The following is a 24,938-nucleotide window of genomic DNA, read 5'->3' on the forward strand; positions in this document are numbered from 1 at the left end:
AAAAATTATACTACGTTTTGTTGATTATTAATTAATTTATACTATTTTGTTTCAAAAAAAATTATACTATTTAATATATTTCTCCATCCTCCATCAAACAAAAAATTCTCCATACATTTTTTTGAGTTTATTTTTGTTGGTCTTAGGTGAAGTGGTAATCCACTAAAATTAAACTCACACACAACTGTGAGGTCCCGGGTTCGAACTCGGGTCACTACGTTCAGCCTTGCAATTTTGGTATTTTTCAGTTGAGCTAGGATTTCTAAACATTTTTTTGAGTTTAATACATAAGTATCCAATCATAATCTATTTTTTTTTTTTGAGGGAAATCATAATCTATTATATTACTAGATGATCTTAAAAAAAATATGAAACACGCCGTTTCATTTTTAAATAAAATAAAATAAAATAGATTGAAAACAAATGAAATAAAACCAAAGAAAATCCACTGAACCCTACCCAAAACCTTTTCAGTCACTTTCCTCATATCTTTTTTTTCCCTTTCCTTTAATAAATATAGTACAAAAAATAAACTAATAAAATCGATTCTAATTATATCATTTTAAATCTTATTGTAAAATTGATGTATCAAATTTAAGTTTTTATTGCCTTGTAAACCAAACTATGACACATACGAAGGGTTTAGCTATCTGACTACATAACAACTTGCATTTGTCTGATTTTCTTTGTTTATGATCATAGTTGGCCTCCATCATAAAAAAAACTATGTTTAGATGACTCTGACAAACCAAGCTCTAAATCAATTTTTGGCATATTGTATAGGGACTCCAAATCCTTTTATTACAACTTTGTCGCCATACATGATACATTCTCTTTCATGAATCAATTAACTTTGTCGCCATTTTTGCAGAGTCGTTGTGTTTACTAATATTCTTCTCTCTACACTAACAATCTGACTTGACTCTAACTCAGGTTATGTAGATTTGACTTACTCAAAATCACATATAAATCATAAGTTCTTTACAATTCACCAGTTTTCACCAGTTTTATTTCAAACATAGTGAGTGGACTCAAGTTACTTGACTCGTATTGATTATATGATACTTTGATGCTGCAATTATGTTTCAATCAAAATAATGCATGAGTTACTCTATGTAAGAATTATTGAACGTTTTCAACTATTGTTGAAAAGTAAATATGTTTCTTCAATTGTTAAAATCACCCCCCAGTTAAAAAATATCATATACAGCTCAAGACAAAACTAATGGACAAAAGTCAAATAATTAATAATAAGAAATGCAAAAGTGAAAGACTCGATGAATAAATCCAAAAGCGGAAGACTCTATTTTATCAATAATTTATGATTTCTCTACTTATTGGGTGATTGTATGCATGCTAAGGGTCGCCAACTACGAAAATGATAAGGTGGACAATTGCCAACTCTTGGATGTAGTAATCAGTGATGGTCCTGTGATCATCTAGTCCCCAAGGAGGCGGAGGACAAGGTGGAGGGTTGAATCATTTTTGACGTTGTAATCGGCAAGGGTCTGGTTGCCATCGAGTTGCATACCAGCAAAGATCAGACGTTGGTCGTGCACTGGGATACCATCATTTTCAAAAATCATCTCTTTCACTTTAGGCATCCTGTATGAACTCTTAACGTCAAGGGTCATTGTCTTTCCATCTAGACCCTTTACAAAGATTTGCATCTGCGCCAATAAATCGATACAACCAAATTTTAGACTGATATTTAAGGAACTGATCAATAATAGAAAAATAGAAATCACTAACAACACTTTTTTGGCATTTGAAATAGTGATAAATTTGAGATCAAGAGTTAGGATATAAATTCAATACATAGAAAGAAGATATTAACAATTAAATAGGAAAATAACAAAGCAAAGAAAAGGATATAGGAAGTACCATGGGGGTTGCGCAAGTTATGCAAATTTCTAACTTGAGAGGTTTAGAGGAACCAAATGGAATCACAAGGAACTCTGATGAAAGATTTGCTAAAGTAATCCGTTGGACATTCTTGGCAAAAGAGTGTAATTTCAGTTTACATATCTGAGACGTAGCCAACATATCGTAACTATACTCAGACTCAGAAGCGTCTGGACCAAAGCAGCAAATATTGACAGCATTTCCTAACAACGTAGTACTATTATTGAGAATAAATAGTTTGTCATCATTTTCCTCTCGAAGAACAATGGTTTCATCATTAGACTTCAAGGAGATAACGAAGGATTGACCATAAGAAAATTTGATTTGCGAATCCCTGTGTTTATGGCAAAAATGCATAGACAACACTTTTGATGATTCAACAAAGTCGCATCCTGAAAAGGGACAGTAACATGGCGTATGGATGCATTCGTCTTCATGATCCCTCTGCCTAATGTACCTATTTTTCACCCTGCAACCATATTTTGCATTCGGACATGGCATTTCAATAGATCGCAATAGATTCTCAATGGCTTCACAACGTTTAGAGCTGATGGACAATGAGCACTTGTGACACTTGTTCCGAAGATTAGGACAGCAAGTAGAGCAGACAATATGACCATTATCACACTGTATTACAGCAAAAAAACAAAACCATCAAATTCGACTTTGAACCAATTGCTATAATAAAATAATGTAAGACATTTCTTTATAAGGCTTGTTAGCAAGTTATGCGATCAAAAGTATAACCAACAAAGCTAATCATACTAAGTTTATTCTTCTTAAAATCTATGTCCTCAATGACTGACAGTAGCTGGCACCAAAAATGCGTTGACAGTATAGATATCAAATTTATGGGAAAAAACAAGAAGTTCGTACCATGCACATATAAAATCTCAAAAATAGAAGGATATACAATATTCAAGACATTCATAATTATTTATCAAAGTTCATTGTTACTAATCTTCAAACCCAATGTAAAGCAAAAAAGTCTCAAGTCTATAAGGCTTAAATTAACTCATCAAAGCATTTAAAATAAATGAAAGTGATTCCTTAAATAAATCACTATCTCTGACCATTTATTCATCATCATCATGCTCACTCTTTTTACTACTAGACCTCGTTTGTTATGCATCTTTCTCCTTTTTGGCATAAGTGATTCCCATTCTTTTCTACTGCCTACAAACGCCGCATAAGATGATGCGGCAAGTAATGTCATTTTTTTAGAAGAATTTGGCTCCTCTAAAGTGAGAAAGTCAAGCTTCGTCAATTCAAAAACACTTGATTGTAATGATGTACCTCTTTTATTATTATCCTTAATTTTCTAATTAACATTTGATAATACTTACTTTATCTTCTAAAGTGATTTACTTGTCAAAAGTCTCACATTGAATGAGATAAAGTTTAAATATGAGTATATAAATGGGGGATTGAGTTAGGTACAACTCAAATTTGAAAATTTGTTGGATCGTTTGTTACCAGATCACCGTTATCGGTCACTTGTGTCACCCTCGAAATGTATATTCGTGGACATAACAACACAAAGGAGTTTCACATAGCACTTAAGGGAGGAGTGTATATTAAATAGAATATTGAAATATACCAGAAAAAGGTATCAAATTTAATGACCAGAAGCATATTGAATATATGACATCAGATTAATTCTTCTCAGATAGAGCAAATACTTTATGAAATCAAATAAATCAAATGCATACCTGAAAAACAGGAATCTTTAAGGGTTGATAACAATTGCAGCACTCAAGCAATTTAGGGTTGGAAATTATACGAGGAACGGAGCTGTTCTTACTAACATTTTTCACGGAATTAACGATTTCTTCACTGTCTTTGTTGCATGTCTTCCTTTCATCTTTTGCCTAATAGTGATCAAAACAACAAATATATATCAAAATCAAGTTTTTGAGTAAAGCATAATCACGTTCTTCTAGTACAATAAAATCAAGCTATTAAAACAAAATACTCACAAAGAAACAAGAAAATATAGACATAATCACGTTGCTACCGATGTGTGCTTTTGGCGGCTGCCTATTTTAAGAATGTCTCTGTCGAATGTAACAAACCTTATTTGAAGCAAAATATGGCCACATATACGCTTGGGCTTCGCAAAAAAAAAAAAAAAACCATGAGTTATCCGTTATTAATTAATGTTTTTTTATTGATTATTAATTAATTTATACTATTTAATATATTTCTCTGTACTCCATCAAAAATAAAAAACTCTCCATACTTTTTTTTAGTTTTTTTTTATCTATATTTTTTTTAGTTTAATACATGAGTATCCAATCATATTCTTTTTTTTTAAAGGCTAAATTTATTAATAACAAATCCTTGTTCAAGGGTTATTAGTTTTGTTGTTGATTAATCCAACAAAAAAAAAATCGTTGTTCAAGACGAACAAAGGCAAGTGAAACAAGATTTACAAAGCAACAGTGTCGTATATAGGCGGGACACCCAAAAAGAGAGATACAGACAAAACGAAGTCCATGTACAGAACCTCACAATAAAAGCCATATTGATAACCCCGCAAAGAGCTACCAACAACACCCAAACAATTGCGCAAAACAACCAAACCAAACCACACAAACTCTCATGAACATTAACAATAGCCCCAACCCTCAACCTAAAAGACCACTAAAATTTGTCCATATCCGCAAGCTAGTACATCAATATGATTTCCAAAACAATAAGCAAACAAAACCCATAACGAGAATCCATTGAGAAACAACCATAACTGCCCCTACCACAACCTTCCACCACATCCGCACTTCGTCCGACACAAGCCAATACAAGACCTCCCCACAACAGCCCTAAAAACCAAACAAAAACCACAACACCATACACCAACACCCCTGCCATTGCCAAAACCCAAAACAGAGAGACAAAGGTGAAACCACTTTCAACAGTCACACCTCGTTCGATTTGTACAAATTGATACACGACAATCTTCCCTACAAAATTCATCTTACTCAAACTCCATCACCGCGTTAAAAAATCAAACCCTTCAACATTCAAAAACACAATTCCTCGCCACAATAATCACAACCAAAACAACCCCCCAAAGCCAAACAAAACCAAAATGACGACCCCCGCAAAATAGCACACCGTTGAATGACAGTGTTCTAACTAACGATCATTCTCTAACTAAGTGAACCTTGAAACAATTGCAATTGAAGGACAACTGAGAACATTGGGACGACAGCTGAAGATTGTTGTCCGGACCCATTTTGGAACAACAGCAAAGGCGCAGTGAAGCCCACCAGAAAACCGCAACTAACGAACCCCAATCAATCAGAACCAAATGAACATAAGGAATGAAACAAACAAAGTCACGATGCCATATCAAAAATGGACCAAGAATACATAAACAAAGAACGGATGACACCATCTCATCAACATAGTGAACCCAACAACTTTTGTTTACCTCAAAAATAGAACGACGAACACGACAATTCAACAACACAAAGAAAATCACACCCTGGTTAAGTGTGAGTAACAGAGCAATCCACGGTTAAAACACCATCGACGGCTGCTTAACAACCCTGTATGGGGTTTATTTTTGGGGGATGCAGCAGAGCGATGCATGCACACCACCGGTCTTGAGGCTACATCATTACTAGATCTTTAAAAAAAATGTATGTTATTAGCGTTCATACGGACACTCCGTGTCAATCTATCAACTCTTTTTATTGTGCTAATGCGTATAAATTACAAACAATAGAATTTTTGAATTTCTGATTTTAATTTAAATTATAGGTATTAGCTTTCATATGGGAACATCCGCTTCTTTTACCTTGCTAATGCATGTATACACAATATTTTTTTATGAAGTTTTGATTTTGAATAAAATTATATATAGTTAAGGTTATAACTTTAATAATGAAAATTTGAATAAAATTATATATAGTTAAGGTTATAACTTTAATAATGAAAATTTCGACCAAAAAATATATTGTATTTCCTTTATATATTGTTATAGAGTTATAAATAGATGTTTAGCCATTGCATATTGTAACAATATATCGTTCTAGTAAATATAGTCTAAATTCTTATCTTTTTAAATGACACGGACAATATATCATTCTAGTTGACAAATTTGTTTAAGGATATAATCGAAAGTAAAAAAGCCACTCAAAAACCATGTATTCCCTTTACATATACTAGTGTTTAGACGGGCACGAACAATAGTTTTTATGAAATTTGTCCCGTCTTCTTATTACACTAATGCGTGTAAATTACGAACGAAAGTTTTTACGAAATTTTGATTAAATCTATTGATTTTGATTAAGATAATAAATATTTTGCACTTTCATATTGTAACAAACTATACTTATCTTTAATCTTTTTCAATGATACCAAATATAATATTTTTCAAAAAATATAAATTCTTATCTTTTTAAATGACGCTAATAAAATAACATTTATACAGTCAAATTTAGTTAAGGGTATAATTGGAAGGAGAAAAAACCAGCCCAATATACAGTCAAATTTAGTTAAGGGTATAATTGGAAGGAGAAAAAACCAGCCCAAACCAGCTTATTTTATTAATATATATATTTTTTGGTAGTGGCCGGGGTTTGAACCCCAACCTTGCATATTTTATGCATTGTCCCAACCAACTGAGCTAAGCTCACGATATATATATATATATATATATATATATATATATATATATATATATATATATATATAGTATAGAAGTATAGATATTCTCTCAACAAAAAAAAAAGAAGTGTAGATATACACTACTAGCAGAAAAGACAAGCACTAATTTGTCTGTGTATCACATTTTTTTCTTGTATTTCATTGTATATATTTGATTTTATCATATTTTTTCATTCGGTCCTACATAAAACAGAAAGTTAGGTCAACCAAAGTTGATGTATATGGTCCAAATTTTAAATCAAATACATAAGTTTTTGTTGATCCAATTTTCTCTTATAAACCAGATATTTCTGCAATATATTTATCCATCCTTTTTGATTTTAATACATGTGTGTCCAGTCATATTATATTATTACTACTGGGGGAAAGATGTGCGGTAACATAATAATCTATCCACATTTTTTATTGTACTTTGTTGTATATATTTTATTACGAGTGAATAGGCATTTTGGTCCTCAAATTTGTCTGCACCCGTCAATTTCATCCCTCAATTTTTCGGAATCGCCATACGTTCTTGAATTTTGTAAACGTCAATCAATTTAGTCCCTCCGTCAAGTCTTAGCGTTAACAGTGTTGACGAGTGACATTAAGCGCGGACATTGAGTTCCAAGTCAGGTTTCACGTGTACAGGGACAAATTTGATATAAAAAAAAAATAAATCTTTTTTTTGGACTTTTACATGAGAGTCTCTGAATGTCCCATTTGGAAATCAGTTTCTATTATTTTATAAAGGTGTTAAATGTTGGTTCTCCTACTTAGTTTATGACAAACCAACAAAACCATTGTACTTTTAAATCTATATGAATGAAAAGAGGTTGTCTTGCAACCTACAATACACAAAATATCATCGATAAATCATTAAACACCGGACAATTACTCATGCATAATTGCAGGTGTGTTTTACATGTTGAAGAACCATGGAAGTATTTTAGAGGCAAAGTAACACATTCCCATTAAGTCACCTTCATATTTTGCTCCGTACCGCAATAAAGACAACATCAATATAAGTTAAATTCATTGAAAGTATAAATTTCCCAAAAACACAAAATCGCATACAGAATCTTGAATGAACCTTCATATTAACCAATTTTTAAAAGTGTAGCTGGGAAATTTAATTTGAAGTATGGGTCTTTTCGACAGAAGTCTAACTCTTCTTTTTTCACTTCAGAGTTTAAATTACCAGTATTTGCATTAACCCAATTCCTTTGAAATAGTTTGGTTTGTATCAAATCCAAAAACGAAGGGCTCTTTGTGAGACTTAAACTGAGATATTAGCCCATCAAGTATATTACTTAGTAAAGATATATCAGCACTATATTTTTTTTGGTGAATTTATCAGCATTCTATTGTTAATTAAACAATACACACAAAAAAAAAACTTGAAAAATAAGAAAAGAAAGTCATAAACAAAAGTGAACATTAGCAAAATAAATTCTACTTACACATATCAAAACCAAAATTTACAACTTTAGAATCAGTTTTGACTCAGAATTAAACATTAAGTTTAACCGTTATTTATTAGGTGTTGAAACTATAATGTTTAACTGTTATTTCTAACTTGTTCCTCACAGGTTCTCAAACCAACCAAAAAGTAGTTAGTCAGTGTGTAATTTTTTAGTTGCAATTTATATAATGGTAAAAAGAGTTCACACGGGCAAATTTTTTAGTCGACATGGGCAAATATTTAGGTAACAGCTTGTTACACTGTGTGGAATTGAAGAAACAAAAAGGTTCAAGATGAGATTTTTGTGTTGCCCTTTAACGGTGGGTCAATTATTGGGTGGAGTTAATCAAATATTAGAATTTGAAGCTAAATTGGGAGGTTTGAATTTGTCATACCTTTAGAGAAGCAAAATCTTGTGCAGATGTTCTAGTGAATTTGGTGTGTGATGGTGGCTCCTCTTTAATCATCTATCAACGGTGTCTCGTACAGATTAGTTTGTATCTTTTAGTTGATTATGTTGGTGTGACAACACCTCGTTTGATTAGACATTATTTTTGTCTTTTAGGCTTAGTCCCTTTTGTATTCTAAAAAAAATCGCATTATAAATGTTAACATGGATTTTTTTTGGGCACAAAACAATATTATTAATATTTTGTGCAAAAAAAAATTCATTTTTACTGCTCGTTTTTTCAAAGCTAAATATTTTTCGAGTTACTTATTTGATGCTAGACTTCAATAACTCCAGTTATGTGTGGAAAGCATTTGGAGTACTAACCCCCCTTCTCGATGAAGGTACACTAGTGATGATTCAGAATTTTGTGTGGGATGAGAATTGGTTAAGTGGCAGATCAAATACAAAAATTAAGTACAATCCATCCTTCTATGGAAGCTTAAAAGCATAGAATTGGTGAGAATTGATGCTACTCACTTTTAAGTTGCAGAGAGATGGTATCTTATTTTGTGCAAAAAGGTTCCACCAAAGTTGAAAAACTTCTTGTCGCAATTGTCTTCCAAGTATACTACAGTTACAAGATCGTGGAGTTACTTGTGCTACTAATCGCGCGCTGTGCGATAAAGATTTGGAAGATAACAGAGCCTAACACTCATTGTTGAAGCCTAAAATAGTGAGCTTATGCTAAAAGGATGCTGACGGACGCAAACAACTCCGCCTAGCACCAACATTTCATGGCTTCATAAATTCTTTGATAGAATATGTATCCTGTTGCTGGAAAAAGGGAAAGAAACCCCTTTAATTACAGAACAAGGCGATAAAGCGCCCTATAAATTCTTTCTAGTTTTGATGTTTCAGTCTCCTATGCAGCAGCAGCACTAGGAAATGAAGAATTTAAACAACTAAGTTTAGATGACTCAGTGGAAAACTGTATAGGGCTTCCAAATTCTTTTATATATCCAACTTTGTAACCATGCATACTCTTGCAGTTCACTACATTTATTTCAGACACATGGAGTGGATTCAAGTTACTTGATTCATATCGATCAAATGATGCTTTGGTGCTGCAATTATGTTTCAATCAAACTATAGAGCAGGAGCCACTCTATGTCAGAATATTTGAAAAGTAAATATGTTTCCTCAATTGTTAAAAATCATCTCCCAGTAAAAAAAAATAATCATTATACAACTCAAGACAAAACCAAAAAAAAAAAAACAGTCATATCTTCAACAAAGACTCTATGTTACCAATAATGAATGATTTCTCTACTTCTAGAGTGATTGTATTCATGATAAGGGTCCACCAACGGTGGAAAACGATAAGGTGGACAATTGTCTGCTCTTGGATGTAGTAATTGGCAATGGTGTGGTGGAGTTCTAGGTTCCAAGGAGGCGGAGGACGAGGAAGAGGGTTGAAAACCTTTGGATGTTACAATTGGCAAGGGTCTGGTTGTCATGTAATTGTGTGCCATTAAAGATCAGACGTTGGAGGTGCACTGGGATCATAGTCCTTTCAAGAATCTTCTCCTTCAGATTGACTACCTTGTTTGAACTCTTAACCATAATAGCCATCGTCTCTCCTTCCAGGCCTCTTACAAAGATTTGCATCTGCTCCACAAAGTCACAACCTAAAAGGGGGCAGTAACATGGCACAAAGATGCATTCTTCTTCATGCTTGCTCATTCCACTACGAGTTATTCTCTCCTTGCAACCATGTTTTTCATTCGGACATGATATTTTGATAGATTGCAATAGATTCTCAATGGCTCTGGATCGTTTTAAGGTAATGCCTGTGAAACATTTTTGACAACTGTTCCCAAGTTTAGAACAGCAGGTAGAGCAAACAACATGACCATTATCACACTGAATTGCAACATACAAGAAAATCATCAAGTTAGATTTGGATTTGCTGGAATAAAATCAATTAAAATAAAGGAATTTTCTTTCAAAGGTTTCTTGCAATAGCAAGCCAGTAAAAAGTATAACCAACTCGATTTTAATTTTTTTTTTCTTATATGGGAGGAGGAATGTTAGTTGTTAATTATTTTTTGAAGAAATGTTAGTTGTTAATTATTATTTTTGTTACAAGGGAGAGTTCCTTATCACTAGGGGTGTAAAAGGGTCAGGCCGGACCAGGCTTTACAAAGCCTAAGTCTGGCCTATTACAAAAATTATAAGCCTTGAGTTTGGCCTATTGTCTGTCATAGACACTTTTTTAAGGCATGTCTCGACATTTTTAAAGGTCTCGTAAAGTCTGAGAACTTATTTTACACGAAGGCCTCGCAACACCAATATATCAATTACTAAACAGGTCTAATCTTATGAAGATATAAACACACCAACAAGTCTGCTACTAAATAATCAAACCCTAAGAAGACCTAATCACACCAATGTCCTTTGACTTGAAAATCAAATCATATGAAGGCTTGAATTTATAAAGAAAGCTTCAAGCAAAGTGAAAGATACAGTATATATAGAGGGCTGCTAACTTACACCCACCTAAAAACACTAAGGTGCAAGTTAGCAAGCTGCACCCACTTATAATTTACTAAAACACCCTTTTGTTTATATTTTAATTAATTTTAAATAGAACGGCAATTTTGTAACTAGCTTAAAAAAGATCCTTAAAAAAGAAACAAAAAAGACAATGACATGCTTAAGCTACAAAACATGTAATAAATACAAACTTTTAAGAAACGATATTTGGAATGATGAAAGTGGGTGTAAATTAGTGAAGGTTGCTAACTTGCACCTTAATAATTTTAGGTGGGTGTAGCTTGCTAACTTGCACCTTAGTGTTTTTAGGTGGGTGTAAGTTAGCAGCCCCCATATATATATATAGATATATATATATATATATATATATATATATATATATATATTTGTGTGTGTGTGTAAATAGACCGGTCTGACATGCCTTATAGACTTGTAAGCATTGGGCTGGTCTATTTAATTAAATAGACTATACAAAAAGCTTGAACCTATCCTTGTTATCAAACAGGCTGAGTTGGATTAGGCTTTCAATAAGTCATGTCATCGACCTCTATCGGGCGGTCTGGCATGTTCTCGTCCATACTTATCACTTAAACCCTATGTTCCTCACTCATTCTACCAAACCACTTGCTATGTGTTAAAATATTATTTAGGAAAAGTACATCATATAATAATGTGTTGAAAAAGTGTTATTTCACAACAAAGGTCTTTTAAATCTTATTGTTACCATTTTCACATATTCTATAACAAAAATACACATGAATTTTAATCTATGTAGCACGGATACGGACACGGACATTGGACATGACACGGCTAATAATTTGAGAAAATCTTATAATTCAATGTAATCATATGTGTCGGTGTAGGACACGACGCATGTCCGACACCGAAACACGTTTAATCCGAGGAGTGACTGTGCTTCATAGATTGTACTCGTTTTCAATTAGAGATTTGAATTCAGCTTTTTGAGTTTAGAAAACTAAACATGTTTAGGAGTATCGCATGCATAGGCAAAAAAATCACCAATATTGTGAGTTATCTAACATGTGTCGTAGCGTATGTATGAGTGTCTGACACTGCTATGTGTCCAATATCGAGACACATAGGCTACCCACCCATGGGATCAAAGCAATAAATTTAATCATTCTTCGTGATTCTCAACTTTTTTCCCTCAAAATATGAAAGGAGTATCACAATCAATCTCACCACAAAATATTAAAACATATTAACTATTCTAAGAGTAATTAACTATTCTAAGAGTAACAATTGAGATGCATACCTCGAACACAGGGATAGTCAAGAATGCAAAACAAATGCAGCAATCAAACGCATGAGGATTGGAAATCATCAAAGAATCAGAAGTCTCTTCACAGTCGTTGGTACTTGACTCCATTACACGATGATTAGGCTATAATATTGATAAGAATGAAAAGTATTATTATATATAAACTACATGACAATTACAACTTTTGATCCAAAAAAAAAACACCATTACAACTTTATTATTATATAATCAAAAACAAAAAGGGGAGGGGAAATACCTCTTTGAACATGTTGCTTTCGGTTTTGCTAGATACTGATCGATCTCTCTCTAAACTCTAGCATTTTTCCTCTCTAAAATAGTAACTAGTAACCGATAGCTCTCTAAAGGCAACTGAATTCTCAAATTCAAATCAATCCTGATAATTAGTTAAAAAAAATGTATATATGTTTAATTAGATTTAAACCATTCCTGTAACAAAAAAAAAATATTTAAACCAATCCTACAAAAAAAAAGCCATTCAAATCGATCCTAATAAATGTATTCACCGTAATTTTAGAAGTTTATTTATTCACCGTAATTGATCTGTTTAATTAGGATTTTCTGGTGGTGGCCGAGGATTAACATGTGTATGAAAAGAGTCTGACCAAAAAATAATAAAAAATTGTGGGTAACATTAGGAGTGTTCATAGTGTGGTTTGTTTCGAAAAATTGTGGGTAACATTAGGAGTGTTCACAGTGTGGTTTGTTTCGGTTTTGAGGCTAAAAGTCATCCGAACCGCAAAATAAAATGCATGCGGTTTGGTTTTGTTTGTTGAACTTTTAAAATACAATCTGAATCAAACCAATGTGGTTGGATCGATTGGTGTGGTTTTTTCAAGACAACACATTTTTTGTTCCCGACATGAAAATCAAGTTAAAAAGTTAAAACACAACATATTTTCATTAATGTTTCCAACAATGTTTCAAATTTCATCCAACATTACAATATTATTTTTACCCAACAATGCTAGCAAATACATAGATCAAATTAAAAACATGGACAAAAAGTAATCTTGAAAATTAGGGGTCAAATATTTGTAAATGATAAAAATAAATAACCACTATTAATATCGGCCATTGATACATAAAAAAATATTGAAGAAATATTTGTCATTGATAAATCTAAAAAAATAAAATAAGGGACAAATATTTGTGATTGATACATAACAAAAAAGGAAAACATTTGTGTTGATAAATATAAAAAAAAAAAAATTGTATTTTTTTGACTGATACATAAAAACACGGGATATTCCCTCAAAAAAAAAACACAGGATATATATTTTAGTGCATCTCTAATATTTGTCACCCCTTCCGGTGTCAATAAATTGAATAAAAAAAAGGGGAATGTCAATGCATCCGAGAATAAACGATTGATTTATATCAAGAGACCTGCTAGAACCGTGAACCGTAGAGTACTTGCCACTTGTGCCACACATAGATATGTTTTTAGATCTCGCATTTCAAATCCTCCTTCGTTATCACTAATATATATATATATATATATATATATATATATATATATATATATGTATGTATGTATGTATATACATACATACATACATACATACATATATATATATATATATATATATATATGTATGTATATAACACATATTTGTCATTGCGGTTTAAAAAAACACGGACAAATTTATAAGGAAAATAAGAGATAAATAATTTTCATCAATAAATAAAAAACAAAAAATGTTATATTTTTAGAGATTAAAAAACATTAGTATGTCGCCCGTGCATTGTACGGGTTAACATACTAGTAGGGTTATAAATTAGTATATAGCACAATCAAACAAATGTTTAACTTATATTATTCCTATTTTAAGGAGAATTTTTTTTTTGAGGGGCCTATTCTAATGTTGTTCCTACTATAAATAGATTTAACTAATTTTTTTAAGAATAGAATAGATGATTGTTGATTAATGGACCTTGTGTAATAGGATCTCGCTTTACTTGGAGAGGTCCTATTATCATGGAGGAGGTCGCAATTTTGAGAGGTTGAATCGTGCACTTTGTAATGATCATCGGAGAGGTTGAATTTCTAAGATCAGCACCCTATTCTAATTCCTCATGGTGATTTGAATGATATGATGTCTACGCCGTTTCGGTTCAAGAGTGCTTGTTTATTGGAGGTGTCATATAAAGAGATTTTGAAGATCACATGGAATGTTAGTGACATTGTAATGCATAGTCTCTCTTCTCTTCATAGTCAAGTGGATAACTGAAAATTACGTTCGATTGATAGTGTTAAACATGTTAAGCGGACATTTATGTCAAGGCTGGATGGTATTCAAAAATGTATTCAATAGGGTTGAGGTCATGGTGGTTGGTTGAGATTGTAAAAGAAGCTTCAAGTGGAGATGGAAAAATAAATGACTTTTGAATGAGAATGGAAACTGGTGCATAAATGACTTGCTGTAAAGGCTGCCTAGTGAAATAATTAATAGGATGGCATCATTTCCTACACCGCGTGAAGATTATGGAATGCATATGTGTGTTTGGCCGGGTTCTAAAAGTGGAAAATTTTCAATTGCTTATGCTTACAATTCTTTATGTGGATTTAGTTCTAACAACAGGTCCAATATTTGGTCCTGGGTGTGAAAATTTAATGTGAATGAGCGAGTTCATTGTTTTATATGGCTCCTTCAACACGACAGGGTTATTAACTAATGTCCGGTAGGCCAAGATGCATCTAGGGTCACCATTACCACTGTGGGGATGAGCTCGAGACCACGTTACATGTTTTGAGGGATTGTCCATTAGCAATGGTCATTTGGATGAATACAGTACGAGTCTTGAACCGTGGTTTTTTGCAGCAGACTTGGAGGAATGGATTACTATAAATATGACCAAAGAGTTGGGGCTTGAAGGTACTGCGACATGGGCAGTTTTTTGGGCAACAACTTCTTACACGATGTGGAATTGAAGAAACAAAATGGTTCAAGAAGAGACTTTTGTGTTTCCCGTTAAACCATGGATGGAAATTAGCAAAAGAGTTCACCTATATAATTCAGTTTACTACAAGCAACAAGTGATGGATAATAGCACTTCGGTAATGGAGAACATTAGGTGACAACTTCTAACGATGGGATGGATTAAGCTAAATACCGGTGGAGCTAATAGAGTTAATAGTGTGTATGGTTAAGGAGGAATTTTGCATAATGACAGAGGTGAGTGGATATATATATGGATTTTCAAAGTGTTTGGGAGTGTGCAGTGCATTTTTAGCAGAGTTATGGGGAATTTTTTATGGTTTGAAGATAGCTAGAGAGTGTGGCTTTCATAAATTGGAGTTTCGTGTAGATTCAAGAGTAGTAGGGTCTAATCTTGAGTTTGGTAACCATGGGTCTGTTATTGGGTCGAGTTTGTTAATCAAATATTAGAAGAAAATTTGGAGTTAAATTGGGAGGTTTGAATTTGTCATACCTTTAGAGAAGCAAATTCTTGTGCAGATGCTCTAGTGAATTTGGCGTGTGATGGTGGCTTCTCTTTAATCATCTACGAACGGTGTCCCGTACAGATTAGTTTATATCTTTTAGTTGATTATGCTGGTGTGACAACACCTCGTTTGATTAGACATTATTGTCTTCTTTTAAGCTTAGGCCCTTTTGTATTCTTAAAAAAATCGTAGTATAAATGTACACAGATTTTTTGGTACAAAACAATATTATTAATATTTTTGGCAAAAAAAAAGGTCATTTTTAGTGCTCGTTTATTCAAAGCTAAATATTTTTCGAGTTAATTATTTGATGCTAGACTTCAATTAACTCCAGTTATGTGTGGAAAGCATTTGGAGTACTAAACCCCTCGATGAAGGCACTAGTTGCGGTGGTACACTACTGATGACTCAAAATGTTGTGTGGGATGAGAATTATTGGCTTAATCAAGTGGCAGATGAATTCCAAATATCAACTACAACCCATCCTTCTATGGAGAAATCGCAAATACTAGTGGCTCATTTGTTAGTAGCATCAACAAAATCTTGGAAGGTCCTTTAGTGCACTCTTCATTTCATCATAGTACAACCACCAAAATCATTAGTACTCCCTTATTCACTTTGATAAAAGAAGATAAAAGCATGCAGGCTATTTGGTACGTAGCGTGTATCGTTTATGTATTATATATTGACTTTGTTGATGCTTCTCACTTTTAAGTTGCAGGGAGATGGTATCTTATTTTGTGCAAAAAGGTTCCATCAAAGATGAAAAACTGCTAGTCGCAATTGTCTTTCAAATAGACTACAGTTACAATATCGTGGAGTTGATTCTGCTACTAATTGCACGCTGTGTGATAAAGGTTTGGAAGATAGTATTGATCTATGTTTTCATTGTCCAAGTAGTGTTCACAGTTGGCGGAAAACGGAGCCCAACACTCATTGTAAAAGGACGGTGATAGACGCAAACAACTCCGCCTAGCACCAACATTTCATGGCTTCATAAATTGTCTGATAGAATATGTATCATGTTGCTGGAAAATGGGAAAGAACCCCCATAAGGCCCTATTACTCTCAAATGACAAGATGCCATTATCCTATATACAGTTTATTTACTCTTAAATGTTTCAATCAAATAATTTTAAATGTTAAATTAAGACAATGAATTTAAATATAAACAAAACAAATATAGTGCTGAAACATCATATCAATATACCTCTACTCATAGTCATACATTAATTATTAAATTTGAGTCGGTACCAATTATAGAAATCACGTTGTGGCATCATTGGTTCATTGTGTCTGAGTTTGTGTTGATGGTTTAAAAATATGATTTACATTGTAAATTTAGGACTTCAAGGGACATAATTCTTTTGAGGGAAAAAATGAAGAGTGTATTAGTTTATCACTCATGGCATATGCATGATCGACGCTGAAAGTTTTTCTAGTTTTGATGTTTCAGTCTCCTATGCAGCAGCAGCACTAGATGACTCAATGGCAAACTGCTTAGGGCCTCCAAATCCTTCTATATATCCAACTTTGCAACCATACATACTCTTGCAATTCACTACTTTTATTTCATACACAGGGAATCAGAGAATGGATTCAAGTTACTTGATTCATATCGATCAAATGATGTTTTGATGCTGCAATTATGTTTCAATCAGACTATAGAGCAGGAGCCACTCTATGTCAGAATTACTGAACGATTTCAGCAATATTTGAAAAGTAAATGTGTTTCCTCAATTGTAAAAAATCAGACAAACCAAAGAAGAACAACAGTCAAATCTTCGACAAAGACTCTATGTTATCAATAATAATTAATGATTTCTCTACTTGTAGAGTGATTGTATTCATGATAAGGGTCACCAACGGCGACAAACAATGAGGTGCACAATTGTCTGCTCTTTGATGTAGTAATCAGCGATGGTGTGGTGGTCTTCTAGTCCCCAAGGAGGCGGAGGAGGAGATGGATGGTTGTCTTATCTTGGATGTTATAATCGGCAAGGGTCCGGCCATCCTCTAGTTGTTTACCAGAAAAGATCAGACGTTGGTCGTGCACTGGGATGGCAGTCTTGTAAAGAATCTTCTCTTTCAAATTGACTACGTCGTCTGAACTATTAATCCTAATGGTCATCATCTCTCCATCCAGGCCTTTAACCCAGATTTCCATCTGCTCCTCAATTGCCATTATATCAATAAAAGAAAATTTAAGACTGATATTTCAAGAATTGATCAAAAAATAGAAAAGAACTAGTGAATTTGAGATAAAATGTTAGAGTATAAATTCAGAACATAAGATAAAACAATAAGTCTTTAATAGGAAAATAACCAACGCAAATAGAAGGATATGGGAGGTACCGTGAAGGTTACGCAAGTTATGCAAATTTCTAGCTTGAGAAGACTAGAAGAACCAGATGGAATCACAATGAGCTCTGATGAAAGATTTTCTAAAGTAACCCGTTGGACACTCTTCACAATAGAGTGTAATTTCAGTTTGCATTTCTGAGACGTAGCCAATATATCATACCGATACTCAAACCAACCAGCATTTTGATCAAAGTTGCAAATATTGATTGCATTTCCTAAATGTGTAGTACTATTATTGAGAATAAATTGTTTGCCATCGTTTTCCTCATAAAGAACAATGGTTTCATCATTAGACTTTAAGGAGACCACGAATGATTTACCATAACAAAATTTGATTCGAAAATCTGTGTGTTCAAATCTCAAATGATTAGACAACACAGTATCATTTGCAACAAAGCCACAACCTGAAAAGGGACAGTAACATGGCTTATAGATGCATTTTTCTTCATGCTTGCAACCATATTTTCTATTCGGACATGACACTTCGATAGACTGCAATAGATTCTCAAAGGCTTTACAACGTTTTGAGCTAATGGACAATGAGCACTTGTGACACTTGTTCCGAAGTTTAGGGCAGCAGATAGAGCAAACAATATGACCATTATCACACTATATTGCAACAATAAAAGTAAATCATCAGATTAGACTTTAAACTAATTGCTAGAATACCATAAAATATGATAAGACATATTTTTGTAAGGCTTGTCAGCAAGTTATGCAATCAAAAGTATAACCAACATAAAGGTAGTCATTCTAAGTTTATTCTTCTCAAAATCTATGTTCTCAATCACAGACATACCATAGACGTCTAATTAAAGTCTGAAAAATAGAAGGATGTACAAAATTAAAGACATTCATAATTATTTATCGAAGTGCATTGTTACTGATACTCAAATGCAATGTAAAGCAAATAAGTCTTGAGCCTATAAGGCTTGAAATAACTCATCCAAGTATTTAAAATATATGAAAGTGATTCCTTCTATCATCATGCTCGCTTTTATTCTAAAATAGTATCAGAGTTTATCGGCGACTTGCATCACCCTCCAACTGTCCATTCATGGACGTGATAGTGTATGTTAAGAGTCCTAAATTGATGGATCTCTAGCTGCGCTACTCAAAACCACAACGCAACACAAAGCAAAGCAAAGGGAGTATCACCAAAGGAGAAGTGTATAACAGGCACTATTGAATACAATCTTGAAATACTAGAAAAAGCATCAAATTTAATGAGAAGAAACATATCGCATATATGAGAACAAATTAACTCTTCTCAGAAATAGAAAATAACTTATGAAAGAAAGTGTGTGTGCATGTGTATATATACACACACATACTATTACATCATGAAGATAAAGAAGAGAATGATGATAACTTGCGCAGCAAGTTACCTAACTAGATAGCTTCCTTTGTTCATATTAGTTAGTTAATCTAGTTTCTATCTCCTATGTGATTACCATTGTAATAATTGTGCACCTACACAATGCCTATATAAGTTGTAATCACTCTCATTTGATAAATAACAACAATATTATTTTCTCTATTATTCTCTCATTTCTTCTCTCATAATATGGTATCAGATAACTTTCTCCATTGGTTGAGAAAGTTAGTTACGATTCAGTTACGGTGCTTCCGCCATTAAAGCTTCACCTTGAAGCTTTCTTCTTCTTTTCTTTGCTTCCTTCGTGAAGCTGGTTTCTCTTCTTTCTTCTTCCTTGCGTATTATCGCAATTTCTTCTTCTTCTTTTTGCGTTCTTTTCCCAAATTTTCCCCTGTGATTTCTTGCCTCTGTTTTCATGGCGCCTCGCAATGTTCCTTCCAATTCTGATACTGATTCACCATACTACGTTCATCCTAGTGAAGGACCTAATTCCCTCACAATTTCACCAAAGTTAAACGGTTCCAATTATCTTGCATGGAGTCGTTCCATGCAGCGTGCTTTGGGGGCCAAGAACAAGCTTGTTTTCATTGACGGTTCTATTCCAATTCCTGATCCTAATGATCTCATTCGTAGTTGCTGGGAACGTTGCAATCATCTCCTTCATTCATGGATCTTGAGCTCTGTTTCAGATTCTATTGCTCAAACTATCGTTTTCCATGATACTGCTATTTCTGCGTGGCTTGATCTGAAGGAAAGATTTGCAAAGGTTGATCGTGTTCGTATCTCAACCTTACGTTCCACCATTAACAACCTCAAGCAAGGTAACAAAACGGTTTTGGAATATTTTCTTGAGCTTCGTTCTCTTTGAGATGAATTGGATTCTCATAGGCCTATACCTAATTGCACTTGTGTTCATCAATGTCGTTGTGCTTCTATTCGTCTTGCCAAATCCTATCGTGTTGAGGATCAAATTCTTCAATTTTTGACTGGATCGAATGAATCTTTCTCTGTTGTTAAGACTCAGATATTACTCATGGATCCTCTTCCATCAATCAACAGAGTATACTCTTTAGTGGTTCAGGAAGAAAGTCAGAATGCTTTACTTCCTTCTCCTATCTCTCTTGATGAATCAAGCATCTCTGTTAATGCTTCTGATTCTAGAAAATTTGCTGGTAATAAGGGCAAGACTGGTAATGGTGGTAACAAAGGCAATAGTAGGTTTTGTACCTTTTGCAATCGTTACAATCACACCATAGAATTTTGTTACCAAAAGCATGGTCACCCTAGTTTCAACAAGGGTGGTTCCTCTTCACAAGTGGCTAATGCTGAAACTTCTAATGCAAGCAAGCCTACACCTTCTTCTGATGTGGTATCAACAGGTTCCAGTTTCAGTTTAACTCAAGAAAAGTATGATCATCTTGTGTCTTTGTTGCAACAAGCAAATTTACTTTCCTCAGCTGCACCTCCTTCTGGACCTGTCTCAAATCATGTTACCACTGCTTCTTCAGGTCATTCATCTGGTGTTGCTTCTCAGACAGGTATATATAGTGTCATTTCATGTTCCATTCAAACTGATTCTGATTATTGGCTCTTAGATTCAGGAGCTAATGATCATATTTGTTGTTCTTTGTCTAGTTTTACCTCATTTTACAAAATTAAACCTGTTAATGTTAACCTTCCAAATGAAACTTCTGTGTTAGCTCATTTTGCTGGTAACATTCAATTTTCACCAAACTTGTATCTTAATCATGTTTTATATTCTCCTGCATTCAAATTGAATATCATTTCTGTTTTCAAACTATGTGAATCACTATCATGTTATGTACAATTTTCCTCTAATAGCTGTGTCATTCAGGATTTGAATACAAGGAAGATGATTGGTTTGGGTGAAAAACTGAATGGCTTATACAGATTGGTGGTGAATGCTTTTGCTTCAAGTCACCCTCACTTGTTTCATTCCAATAAAGTTGCTCCTACTCTTTGTAATTCAACTAGTTCTTTGTTTCCTTCTGATAAAACTTCCAATGTAATTCCTGATTCAGCCACTTGGCATTTTAGATTGGGTCACCTCTCTCATCAGAGATTGGTTTCCATGCAAACATTGTATCCATCAATTTCTTATGATAATAAAGCTATATGTGATGTTTGTCACTTTGCCAAACACAAAAGGTTACCTTTTATTTCTAGTTCTTCTCATGCTCATTCTAAATTTGAATTATTGCACTTTGATATCTAGGGTCCTCTTGCCACTCCTTCTGTTCACAATCACAAATATTTCCTCACCATTGTAGATGATTTTAGCAGATTTGTTTGGACCATTTTACTTAAAAATAAATCTGAAGTTTCTGATCATGTCAAACACTTTATCACTATGATTGAAAACCAATATCACATTGTTCCTAAAACTGTTAGATCAGATAATGGTCCTGAATTTCTTATTCCTAATTTTTATGCCTCTAAAGGTATTTTGCATCAAAAGTCTTGTGTTGAAACTCCCCAACAAAATGGGAGAGTTGAGAGAAAACATCAGCACATCTTGAATGTTGCTAGAGCTCTTTTGTTCCAATCTAAACTTCCTAAGAGCTTCTGGTGCTATGCTGTACATCATGCTACCTTCCTAATCAATAGAGTTCCTACTCCTTTATTACATAACCTTTCTCCTTATCAACTTCTCTATGATTCAATTCCTGATATCAATGTTTTCAAAGTTTTTGGTTCACTTTGTTATGCCTCTACTCTTCAATCTCATAGAACCAAACTTGACTTTAGGGCAAGAAAATGTGTTTTCTTGGGTTATAAGTCAGGATAAAAAGGTTTTGTTCTTTTTGATTTACAGTCTAGAGAGATTTTCATTTCTAGACATGTTACTTTTCATGACCACATTCTTCCTTATGTCTCTTCCCATGCTCCCCAATGGGAATACTTTCCTTCTCAATCTTCTTCTTCTATTGATACTCCTTCTGATGCTCCTGCATCACCTTCTCCTTTCATTGACCCTCCTTCTTTGGATCCTCCTTCCACCATTACTCCTTCTGCTCAATCTCCTACTCCTCCTCCTGATCTTCCTAGATCATCCAGAAGCAGAAAGCCACCACCACATCTCAAGGATTTTGTTTGCCAGATTTCCAATCAATCATCTTCTGCAACTTCTGATAGTATTTCTTATCCTATTATAGATTCTCTTTCTTACAATAAATTGTCTGATTCTCATCTTCATTTTGTTTTGTCCCTTCAAACACATACTGAGCCAAAATCCTATGCTGAGGCAAGTAAATTTGATTGTTGGAACAAGGCCATGGAGACTGAGCTTGCTGCTCTTGAACAAACTGGTACCTGGAAACTTGTTGATTTACCTGCAAACATCAAACCAATTGGATGCAGATGGGTGTATAAGATTAAACATCATGCAGATGGCTCTATAGAGAGATTTAAAGCAAGATTGGTTGCTAAAGGATACACTCAAGTTGAAGGTTTGGACTATTTTGACACATACTCTCCTGTTGCAAAACTCACTACAGTCAGATTGGTGATTGCTTTGGCCTCCATCCATCATTGGTTTATTCATCAACTTGATGTAAACAATGCCTTCCTTCATGGTGAATTACAAGAAGATGTTTACATGCAGTTACCTCCAGGAGTCAAAGCTTCCAAACCTAATCAAGTTTGCAAATTGGTGAAATCTCTTTATGGTTTAAAGCAAGCTAGCAGAAAATGGTATGAAAGGCTCACTGCTTTATTACTAGCTCAAGGATATAAACATGCAAATTCAGATCACTCCCTCTTTACCAAATCCACTTCTGATACTTTCACTCTTCTTTTGGTATATGTGGATGATATTATTCTTGCTGGCAACTCTATGTCTGAGTTTACAAACATAAAGTCCATCTTGCATGCTTCCTTCAGAATCAAAGATCTAGGTCAATTAAAATATTTCCTTGGTTTAGAAGTAGCTCATTCACATCAGGGTATTTCTCTTTGCCAAAGGAAATATTGTTTAGATCTTTTGCATGATTCAGGTCTCACATATTCAAAACCTGTCTCAACACCTTCTGATCCATCAGTCAAGCTTCATAATGATTCCAGTCCTCTTTATGAAGACATTTCCTCTTATAGAAGGCTGATTGGTAGACTCTTGTACCTCAATACCACAAGACCTGATATTACTTTCATCACTCAACAACTAAGCCAGATCCTTACTAAACCTACACAAGTACATTACACTGCTGCTTTAAGAGTGTTGAAATACCTTAAGAGTTCTCCAGGCAAAGGCTTGTTTTTCCCTAGAGATTCAGAACTCCATCTTCTAGGGTTTTCTGATGCTGATTGGGCAGGGTGCTTGGATACCAGAAGATCAATATCTGGCCAATGCTTCTTCTTAGGCAAGTCATTGATTTCATGGCGTACTAAGAAGCAGCTCACTGTCTCTAGGTCTTCCTCAGAGGCAGAATATAGGGCACTTGCAGCTGCAACCTGTGAGCTTCAGTGGTTACTTTATTTGCTTCAGGATTTGCAGATCACCACCATTAAGTTGCCTGTCTTATATTGTGACAATCAAAGTGCTCTTCATATTGCTGCAAACCCAGTTTTTCATGAACGCACCAAACATCTTGAAATTGATTGCCACTTGGTTAGAGACAAGCTTCAGGCAGGCATGATGAAGCTTCTTCCAGTCACTTCTCAAGACCAAACTGCTGATTTCTTCACTAAAGCCTTGCTTCCCCAACCATTTCAGACTCTTTTATCCAAGTTGCGCATGGTTAATATTTACCATCCTCCAACTTGTGGGGGGATATTACATCATGAAGATAAAGAAGAGAATGATGATAACTTGCGCAGCAAGTTACCTAACTAGATAGCTTCCTTTGTTCATATTAGTTAGTTAATCTAGTTTCTATGTCCTATGTGATTACCATTGTAATAATTGTGCACCTACACAATGCCTATATAAGTTGTAATCACTCTCATTTGATAAATAACAACAATATGATTTTCTCTATTATTCTCTCATTTCTTCTCTCATAATACATACATACCTGAAAGACGGGAATAGTTAAGGGTTGAAAACAATAACGGCAATCTTTTGCGGAATAAACGATCTCTTCACTGTCTTTGGTGAATGTCACCCTTTCATCTTTTGCCTAATAGTGATTAAAAAAACAAATACATAATCAAAATCAAGTTTTTGAGTAAAGCATAATCACGTTGTTCTAGTACAATAAAATCAAGCTATTAAAACAAAAGACTCACATAGAAACTAGAAAATATTACCTTCAAAAAAGAAAAAAGATTAGAAAATATAGGCAATTTCATTGTCAATGATTTTTGGCCGCAAACGATCTGTCCTTTGGTGCTTTTGAGTAAAGAATGTCTCTATCAAATGTAACCATATTTGAAGCAAAATATGGCCACGCATGCTTGGGCTTCGCCAAAAAAATATGACCTCTTCGTTATTAATTATTATTTTTTTTAGTTAAA

The 24,938-nt window shown here is 34.0% G+C and overlaps 1 protein-coding gene and 1 pseudogene across 2 annotated transcripts in view; both read right to left on the reverse strand.

The window, feature by feature from the left end:
- Positions 1–2,532, reverse strand: part of LOC146898250 (polyubiquitin-like) — an 86,824-nt pseudogene extending 84,292 nt beyond the window's left edge. The window contains exons 1-2 of the transcript XR_015023633.1: positions 1,885–2,532; positions 1,443–1,670 (exon numbers count right to left, since the gene is read on the reverse strand). The product of XR_015023633.1 is annotated as a polyubiquitin-like (transcript). The remainder of the gene's footprint in view (positions 1–1,442; positions 1,671–1,884) is intronic.
- A 14,775-nt stretch (positions 2,533–17,307) lies between these two features.
- Positions 17,308–19,144, reverse strand: LOC146898258 (E3 ubiquitin-protein ligase SINA-like 10). The gene is made up of 3 exons (XM_085736531.1): positions 19,121–19,144; positions 18,077–18,694; positions 17,308–17,888 (listed from the first exon to the last, which is right to left on the reverse strand). The coding sequence occupies exons 1-3, from the start codon at positions 19,142–19,144 to the stop codon at positions 17,658–17,660; spliced, it is 873 nt and encodes a 290-aa protein (XP_085592657.1). The 3' UTR covers positions 17,308–17,657.
- Between the last annotated feature and the right edge of the window lie 5,794 nt (positions 19,145–24,938).

The sequence above is a fragment of the Medicago sativa genome, chromosome 8 (assembly GCF_051527215.1).
Source record: "Medicago sativa cultivar Bolivia chromosome 8, Bolivia_mono, whole genome shotgun sequence".
Lineage (NCBI taxonomy): Eukaryota > Viridiplantae > Streptophyta > Magnoliopsida > Fabales > Fabaceae > Medicago > Medicago sativa.